Source organism: Gallinula chloropus (genome assembly GCF_964237585.1).
Source record: "Gallinula chloropus genome assembly, chromosome: 17".
Taxonomy (NCBI): Eukaryota; Metazoa; Chordata; class Aves; order Gruiformes; family Rallidae; genus Gallinula; species Gallinula chloropus.
This window is the reverse complement of record NC_140102.1, coordinates 15,961,236-15,971,009: the sequence shown is the minus strand read 5'-3', so window position 1 is coordinate 15,971,009 and position 9,774 is coordinate 15,961,236. Positions and strand designations below refer to the sequence as shown.

Genomic DNA, 9,774 nt, shown 5'->3' with positions numbered 1-9,774 from the left:
ATGGCACAGGAGGATTTTGAGCCACAACTCCTGACACTGGAGTGCCTGACCGAGGAGGACAGCAAGGCTGGGGAGCAACGCACGGCTACAGCAGTGGCCTCACCTCTGGAGGTATGGGGAGCAGCCCAGCAGTGCAGCTGCCGTGGGGCAGGCTTGTGCTCGCAGAGACCCGCTCCTGCTGCCTCCAGCAGGCAAGTGTGGCTGGAGGGGGAAAAGCTTTTGACTTCTTTCCCCTGTGTTCCTCTCTGCAGGAGACCTATTACTTGGAGAACAGGGGCTCACGACTGAGGAGACGCTGCCAGCACTGCAGTCAGGAGGTAAGGGCTTTGCAGACAGGGCACTGCAGCACCCAAAGGACCCAGCTGTCACCCAGTGGTTAGCTGCACCTTCAAAGCCCATTGTTGGCTGCAATTCTCCACCCTCCCTAAGATTCTTCAGCCTCCCTTTTGCTATGCTAACACGTGCAGCAGCACTGCCCCAGTCTGTCTGCCTGTGGGCACTGTCCTCTCTGCTGATACACCCTGGAGAGAGGGAAGAGCCCAGGCTTTACTCACAAGAAGGTCACAAACAGCAGCGTTTTCTCCCTCAGGAAACAAACCCTTCCTATCTGGAATTCCCACTTGCAAAGTAAATCCTAAATCTCAGTGGGTGAAACACGGAGGTTGGAGCTCCGGGAGCTGCTCTGCTCACTCACCCATTATCCTTCCTACTGATGCATGGGGGATGCATGGACTAACTGATGCTCTCCCCACCCCAGTGTCATCTAACCCAGCAGGGAAGAGTGTCCAGTCCCCCTCGCTGTGCCTGCGTGCCGCACTTCTCCTGGGCACTGCTGCAGAGATCTGCAGCAGAGGGGTGAGGAGCCTCAGACGTGACCAGTGCTTGTTGAGGAGCTGAGGGCAGGGGAGATGCCAGTCAGTGATTTTTCCAGCCTCTTCACTGATGAGAGTGAGGCCTTTCTAGGCACAGGCAGGCGCTGCTGCTGCCCTGCTGCTGCTTGCCAGGCTCTGAGCCCCAGCGCCACGCTGCCTCCTGCTTCACTGCCAAGCCCAGCACGCCTCCTGCGAGCAGCTCCCAGGGCACAACACCCCGTTCGGTGCCCAACTGGCCACACTTGTGTTGCAGGATCTCCCACAAGTGATGCCAGAGATAACCCAGGACCCACTGAAGCACCGCACCACGTACCAGTAAGAGCTGCTGGGGGAAGGGGGAGCCCCTTGGGAACGCCCCGTCCCAGGTAGCACCAGCCTGTTGTCTCTCCTGCCTGCAGAGCTCACGTCCCTGGTGCAGGCACCTTCCAGTGCCGCCTCACAGGCCTCGGGTTCAAGGTGAAGTCTGCAGTGACCGTCACCTACAGATACAGCTCCTGGACCCGGCACCTGAGCCAGGCTGACCAGGAGCTGTGGGTGCCCGCTGGACCCCTCTTCGACATCAAGGCGCAGCCCGAGCTGGTGCAGGCAGTGTATCTCCCCCACTTCATCTGCCTGGCAGGTACATCAACTGCATGAACCTGGGTCTCCCAGGCCCCCAGCCTGCCCCTACCCTGGGACATCTCTGGCTCCAGGGAAACAGCCCTTCAGACCCTTCCCTCCAGGGCCCTTCTCATGGTCCCAAGCTTCAGATCCGTGGCTCTCTGAGCCTGCAGAAAGGCTGCCAAAGCAGCTCCTGCTGACCCCCAAAGCCCAGGGCACACATGGCACCTAAAATAGAGCCTGTCATCCCCTGTGGGTGCACATCTTCTTTGTGCTGCTAAAGCCTTACTTAGAAGACAGCTGGAGAGGGCGCCAGGGTAACTGAACAGAACTTGTTGCCTTTGCTGTCTCCTGCAGAAGATGTAGATACCAGCCTGTGCTCCATTGCCCATTTTAAATCTGGGCTAATGACTCTGGAGAGACCAACCAGCCTGGTTGCTTTCTCTGCTGTCCTGGAGAACCCCAGCTTCTCCCTACTCGGGGTGCTCTGGAGGAGGTTACGTTCAGCCCTACGTTTGTTCCCTGCGCACTCCTTGGTGCTGATCTTCCAGCAGCTCAGTGCTGCAAATACAACTTTGCACCTCTACCTGATCCCAGATGACAACTCTGTGAAGGAGGTAAGACAGAGGGAGCTTGGCTGGGTTAACAGAGGATGACATCTGGGGTGGCTGCGGCAGCAGGGACAGGATCTGATCATCATAAAGTGCCTCAGGTTGAAGGGACCTCCCAAGTCCATCTAGTCCAACCGCCTGCAGTGAGCAGGGACACCTTCACTGCATCAGGTTGCTGAGAGCTTCATCCACCCTGTCCTACGTGTCTCCAGGGATGGGGCTTCCACCACCTCTCTGGGCAACCTGTGCCAGTGTCTCAGCAGCCTCAGAGTGAAGAGCTTCTTCCTAAGACGTCATCCAAGCCTGCCCTGTCCTAGTTTAAAACCACCCCCCCTCGTCCCATCGTTCCATGGCCCTACAAACAGGCACAGTCCTTCCCAGCTTTCCTCTAGGTCCTTTCAGGGCCTGGAGGAGATGAGCAGAGATCCCACCCAGTTCTACTTCCAGCAGCCTCTGACTCACATGTTGCACTGTGCCCCATGTCTCACTGCAGGACAGCATCCTTGCTCCTGCCTCCCTCCCCCTCCTCTTCCTCAGATGCCTCCAGGAACAGCTCTGGAGGTGTCAGCTAGGACAGCATGTCCTAGCACGAGTGAAGCCCTGGCAGGGATACTCTGCAACACAGAGCAGATGTAGGGCTTGCTGGCCACAGCCAGCTGCTGCCCTGTGCCAGCCCCTGCCCCCTGCTCCCCCCAGGCACAGTGAGGGTGCATTCCCCTGCCTGGGCTCCTGCCCACACACAGGAGGTTCCTGCTTGTGCCACAGCAGCTCCCTGGCCCTGAAGCTGTCTGCAGCACAGCCTAGAGCCTCTTCTGACAGGTCAGTCAGCTCCAAGGGCTCCCTGCAGGTCACAGCTCTGTGCTTTCCTCCCCAGTCCCCCACCCCATGCCCTCTCAAAAGTAACTCTTGATGTTTCCAGGCCATTGAAAGACAAGAAAGCAACTGGAATTCAAAGGTTATTCCCAAGCCTTCTCCATTCAGCCCTCTGTTCTTTGGCTGTGATTACTGGGTGACCAGTAATAACTTTGTGGAGATAACGCCTGAAGTAAGTGGGAAGTGGGATTGTTCCCTTTCTTCTTTTTCTCTTTCTCCCCCCACACCCCCATAAAATAGACAATACAAGAAGTCTTTGTCTTTGGCCATGTTCTGCTAACAGAACCCACCTTACCAGCCCTCCAAGCCAGAGGTGTGGGAGCTGTGCTGGTTACAGGTAGCAAAGGTATTTCATGATAGACACCCCCAAAAAGAGCACACAGCTCACCCCAAACCCCCAAAGCTTAAGAGGAGGCCTGATGAGACCCCCAGTGCCACCAGAGTCGGGGGATGAGAAGTGGGACCAGATCTCAAAGCAGCTCCCCCCACCCCTCCCTTCTCAGCAGTCTGCACTTTAGTCAGGGTTTCGCTCCCTTCTTCCCCCCACTGTGGCACAGGGAGGGGCAGGGACTGGGGCACTGGGGGTTTGGGTCAGTTCCTCACCAGATGTTTTCCTCACCCCCTTCCCCTGCTGCACCCTGGGGTCCCACCCACAGCAGACAGTCCTCCAGGAGCTTCTCCAGCGGGAGTCCTTTCCCACGGGGCTTCAGCTCTTCCCCAGCTGCCCCAGCGTGGGGCACTGCTCTGGCTGCAGTCAGCAACCACAGAGTGTCTCTCAGTCCCTCAGCTGTAAAATCCCAAAGCTGCAACCTGGGCAGTTCCAGCCTGATGTTGGGACAAGTGTTGCCACTCAGTGGAGACACAGCCATGAGAGAGGGTTACCAGGTGGTAAATCTCTGCTCTTTGAGATTGCCACCACTCAGCTTGGGAATGCCCTGGCTGATGAGATCTCCACTTGACATCGCTCCATCTCGGAGAGGCAGGTCAGACAAAACACTGCAGAGGTCACTTCCAAGCAGCCCTGGGGATCTTGACAGCACAGCAGAGCCCTGATGTGTGCATCTTCCCTCGTCTTGCCTCGTGCTGGTGTGAGCAGGGAACACACCTGGATGGATGTGAATCTGTCCTGGGATGATGTAGGTGAATTCACTGCAACTCAGACTCAGATCCTTTCTTGTCTCCACAGCCACGCTTGCCATTGTGCTACAAGAGCCCAAAGGAGCAGCAGCCCTTTCTTGAGCTCTACATCAAGAACATGGCAGAGGAGATGGAGCTCCGTATGATGGACAAGCGGGACAACACTGTGGTGTGGAGGGCATCACTGAGATCAGGTGGGAACAGCAGGTCCATCTAGGGGCTCCTTTGCCTTACCAAAAGCTGAGCTGTGCCACCCATGCAGAGCTCACCCATTTTGTCACCTCGGTCATCCCCAGATTGAATGGGCATTTCCAGAGGCTGGGGTTTAAGAGCACATGCCAGCACTCCTGGTGTCTCTCTGTGCTCCTGGCTTCTGCTTGCATGGACACCTGACTTGGTTCCAGACACCCAGTAGTGCAATGAACACCCGTGGCTGTGCCAGTGCAACCCCTCTGCCATGCAGGGGAAGGAAGGAGAGTACCCAAACTCTGGTGAAAACCAGCATCTTAAAAGCCTCCATATCCCAGCCAGCACTGCTCCTCCACATGTGCTGTGTGGAACGGGGCACACAGGGCCGGGGCAGGGCGGGATGGACCAGCAGCTGCCTTCACCACGTCCCGTCTGCGCTCCTGGGCGCAGGCAGCACGCAGCACGGCTGTGGATGGCGTGGGCACCGCTCTCCTGGGCATCCAGAGACCGTCACTCCCGACTCTGCTGCTGGAGGGCTGGTGGCACTGACTTGGGTCCCAAGCAGAACCTGGGTCGGGGGCAGCAGATGATGGAGGTGTCAGGAGCAGGGTCAGTGATGGTGGGTGCCAAGACTCGTGTCCATGTGTCCTCCAGGAGGGCAGCAGCACAGCAGCCTCCAGAGCACGGGATTCCTAATGTTGACGGGTGGGCTCAGCACCACCTGCCACCAACTTCACACAGCGACACTGAGCCCTGGGGTCCCCTCTGGGAAGGTTTGGGGAAGAGCTGCAGGGGAGCAGTGCTGCTCAGTGTGCCCTCACAGCCCTTCTCTGTCAGCCTAGCCCAGCACTCAGAACAAGTAACGCCTCCTGCAGAGCCCAGGACCTTCTCCTGAGTTCTGCACAGCACAAGAACTGGGAGGCTAATGGCTCCATGGAGGATTAGGCAGCTCAGGAAGACACCGGGGAAGATCAGGCACCATCCTTTCAGCGGGGGCAGATTTAGTGATCTCTCTCCTTGCTCTTTCAGGTGATGTTCATCTTCCTGGCCGTTTCTCTGGGACCTTTCCAGGTCAGTCCAATTTTTCAGAGCTTCATCTCTGGAGTCTGAACCTCCTTCTCTTTCAGCATCCTCGGGTGTAAGGCAGACAGCAGCCTCTCTTCCCATACCATTTTTGAGAGTTTCTGGGGAAAAAGTCTTGAAAGCCACAACCTCAAATGTTTCTGCCCACATTGCTGGCAGCAGGCTCCGTGCCACGCTGGTGGGTCAAGGTGACCCCCCACACACACACACTGGTTTGCCTTCATGGGGACAGGGAATTTTCTGTTGTCCCAGAGAATGAGCTGCAGCTGGGACAGTTCACGGTCCATAAATAACAACTGCTTTGGGTTCTGGTAAGTGGGAACCCTCAGAGCCAGCTGAGGGGCTGAGAGCCCATGTGAGACACAACCCACACCTCTGGGCAGGAGCCTGCAACAGGCGTGAGCAGAGGGGACAGCAGGACCCCCTTCAGAGCAGCTCCAGAAGACTCTGACCAAGGGGCTTTGCTTTCCCCTTGCCTCAGATCCAGTGAGAGCAACACGCTGCCCCTCAGCCTGGGGGGATTATCCCAGCCCAGTGTCTCCAAGGCCACAACTCTGCATCATTACCTCTTGCACCTTGTCCTCCTCACACCTCTCCCATCTGAAAGGTCAGATCCAAGAGGACACCCCTGCAGCGAGGCCACAGGTTGAGGGAGACAGGCCTGGCTGGGATAGACACAAACTGGGACGTGTCAGTGTTCCTCTTTTCCCTTGCTGTGCACACGCAGTCACCACACCAGGTACAGCCTGAGCAAGAGGACAGCAGGGGGGCTGCCAAGCAAAGACAGGGCGAGGGGCAACGATTTTAAACTGCAAGAGGGCAGCTTTAGATTCAACCCAAGGAAGAGTTTTTTCCTCTGAGGGTGGGGAGGCCCTGGCACAGGGTGCCCAGAGAAGCTGTGGCTGCCTCTGGATCCCTGGCAGGGCTCAAGGCCAGGTGGGATGGAGCGTTGGGCACCCTGGGCTGGTGGAGGGTGTCCTTGCCCAAAGTATGGGTGGCACCGGGGAGGCTTTGAGGTCCCTTCCCACCCAAACTATCCTGTGATGCTACAGGGAGATGCCATATGGATTCCCACTTCAGCCTTGCACAGGAGGGCTGGGTGGAGGCTTGGGAGAAGCCAGGCAGTGCTGCCCACTGCATTGATCGTGGTTGCTCAGCGCCCTGCTGGGGTCAGCTCCTCTCCAGGCTCAGTTTCCACACAAACCATTCACAGTGCTGTGAGATCTCAGGCCTTTGAGCAACACGTGTTCTGACTCAGGAGCTGCTCACCTTGCAGGGTGGACACAGGATGGGCCGTTCATGCCCAGACGCTGTAGGAATCCCAGAGGGGACAGGCACTTGCAGCTGATGGGGGCTGCCACCAGCCTGGCCTCCCCCAGCTCTGACCTCACATTCCCAGCCTCCAGCTTGCCATTCTTCCAGTGCTCCCATCACGGGCACAGCAGGAGCCCGTGCTTTTTGGTGGAGGGATGGAGACACATGGCTGTGGGACAGGGTCTACAGCCACAGTGTCTGCCAGCTTAGGGTGCCACGTAGTGCAGCATGAGACTCGCCTGCAGCTGCCTGGCCATGGGCAGCACAATAACATGGGCTTGGTGTCTGCTAGGTGCAGCCTTCCTGAAGAGTTACAAGATTGAGCTTTGCTCCAGGATGAGTCAGATCTCCACCATTCTGCTACACTTACGGCAGGAAAACGTCATCAACAGCGATGAAGAGGAGCAAGTGGAAGCTCAAAGCACAAGAAAAAGGAAGAACCGACTTTTGCTGGAGATGGTTGAGAAGAAAGGGGTGAAGGCACAGGAGAAGCTCTACCAAATTCTCCAGAAAAACGACCCATTCCTCATGGAACACCTGGAGATGTCCTGAAAAGACATCAGGCTTGGCTTGAAAGAGCAGGCTGCTTCTGCTCAATTTGTGGGGGCAACAGAAGGGCAATCATGTTTAGCAGCAGCTGAATCCTGACCTTGCCATAGAAAACCCCTGGTGCACAGCAGCAATAAACCTTCTGAATTGCTTGGTGTCAGGCTGCCTTTCTTGGCTGACTTGGTTTCCAGCAGTAGAGAACCAGGGTCACATTGGCTGCTGGGGATATGCTTCTGGAACAAGAGACCTTGGGTCCTCACCCTCTTCCCCTGCTGCACCCTGGGGTCCCACCCACAGCAGACAGTCCTCCAGGAGCTCCTCCAGCGGGATTCCTTTCTGTTGGGGTGTCATCTCCTCACCACTTGCCCCAGTGCAGCTCCTTGCATGGGGTGATAAATGACTGAGTCCCAAATAGGGTTATAACCAAAAGTAACAATTTATTGACTGAATAAAGGTGAACAAACAGCGCTGGGGGGCACAGACAGTGCCGGGTGCTCCGGGAGTCTCCTCTCCACCAGGATGCACACTGTACAGTTCCAGTCCCTGGCTTATATGTCTTCCAGGGATAGACACATCTTCTTTCAACTCGTACCCTCTTCCCCCATCTGGTGGATGTTTTGGCTTCACCACCTGCCAGCTTAATCTGACACACTGGAGTGCCCGCCAGGCGACCCCCACCCTCCATCCCCCCACCCCCTGCAAGGCACACCAACCATATACATCTTAAACTGCCCCTCCCAGGCCCATGGCCATACAAGGGTCTGTCATTATGCACCTCCAACATTATTCCCTATTAACACAAATCAGGTGGACGTAGTTCACAAGGTCCAGACTGCACCAGCTGGATCCCTGACAGAGTCACAAGTCCCCCAGCAAACCTCCTCCAGCGTGGGTCAGTCTCTCCACAGGCTGCAGATGGTCTCTGCTCCCCATCATCATCCATGGGCTGCAGGGGGACAGCCTGATTTGCTTCATGATGGCCTTCTCCATGGGCTGCAGGCACCTGAAGTGCCTCATTTCCTCCTCTGCCCCACATCTTCATTGACCCTTGGTGTCAGCACAGCTCCTCACATCTTCTCACTCCTTCTCTGGGGGCACAAAGCAGCTGCTTGTGGTTTTTCTCTCCTCACTGTGACTCCCAGAGGTGCTGTGCCCATCGCTGATGGGCTCGGCCTTGGTCAGCAGCGACTCCGGCCTTGAGTCAGCTGGTGTTTGTGGGGCGCACAGAGAGCTTCTAGCCCCCTCTTCTCCTCCAGAACCCAGCCACACAAAACTCTCACAGGGGAATGAATACTCTCACACCCCACCAGACTCACAGTCCAGCTGCACAGATCCCTTCATTAACCTCAGGCTCCCCAGTAGTTTTGGGAACACTGTCCCCACCCCATGGCTGGAAGCCGAAGACCCCTACTCACTCCAGGAGCTCCCGGGGGTGACACAACTCCCCTGACACACACACACACAGGTCTCCCCAGGCACTTGATCCTCACAGCACGTGCAAACGGGGGCAAAGACTGAGATGATGAAGGGAAATAGGAAACATGTAATAAGAAGGTATAAAATGATGGGACAGCCTGTGGTGACCAGGCACAGGGCTCAGGCCTGTGTGGGCCCTTTTATACTCCCTTCTGCCTCCCCACACTTTGTTCCTCCTGCTCCCATCTCCACGGTTCGTTCCTGCACCCCTCCCTCCCCAGGGTGCCTCTGGTTCCATAGCAGCATGCTGTGGTGCTATGGTGCTCCACAGCAATGTGCTGTCCAGGTGTTGATGAGAAGGAATAAATACAAAGCAGTACTTATGGTAGGGGTCTCACTTCCACCCCACAAGGCCAGGGAGCGCGTGGTGGGGACCATTCCACTCCACACTCCCCAGAAGTTCCTCTGAGCTTCCAGAAGTTGCTGTCCTCACTTTGCCAGTTCTGAATTTGACCTGAGCTTGACCCCCCCCCCAAAAAAAATGTCTTTGATATTAGACATCAGAGCAGAATGCTCCTGCCCCAACTGGCACATTCAACAGCAGGAAGATGCCACCAGGGAGAGCATCCACATGATCCAGAGAGGAACTTGACTTCATGGATGTGAGGAATGTATTTTAAAAATGATCTGCTGGCTTTCTTTTGAACATAAAGCGGCTGCCATGGAGTCAGACTTCTCCTGAAGATGCATGAACCTGGATTTCTTATTTTTGCTATTTTTTGTGGCTTCTTTGGGAGGGAATCCTTCACCTCTCTGCTGCTGGGGTCAGGAGGCTGCTTTGCTCTCTCAGTGAACTTTGGTCATTTGGGTAATCTAGAGAGCCGGCCCCAACTAGGATCCACAGAGCCTCTGGCCAGGCCACGGAGGCAGGTGGCTCCCCAGAGCTCCAACATCCGCCGGCTCCATCCACTGGGAGGGGGTTTTATTGGGCAGCAGTGAAAAGCAGAGCTGAACATCCCAGTCAGAGCTGTCCCGTTCGGAGCGGGGAGCCGGGAGCTAAAGCTGGGTGTGGGAGGGCTGCAGAGCACCCGGCCCAGCTCAGGGAGCTGTAGGCTCAGGGGCTGAGACAG

At 56.5% G+C, this 9,774-nt stretch overlaps 1 protein-coding gene across 1 annotated transcript; it reads left to right on the top strand.

Moving 5' to 3' along the window:
- On the top strand, positions 1-7,354 carry LOC311198335 (caspase recruitment domain-containing protein 8-like; the record flags this gene model as incomplete). Its single annotated transcript, XM_084272257.1, has 9 exons — positions 1-111; positions 252-317; positions 1,126-1,187; positions 1,271-1,491; positions 1,830-2,089; positions 3,003-3,128; positions 4,143-4,287; positions 5,312-5,353; positions 6,972-7,354. The coding sequence occupies 9 exons, from the start codon at positions 1-3 to the stop codon at positions 7,229-7,231; spliced, it is 1,293 nt and encodes a 430-aa protein (XP_084128383.1). The 3' UTR covers positions 7,232-7,354.
- Between the last annotated feature and the right edge of the window lie 2,420 nt (positions 7,355-9,774).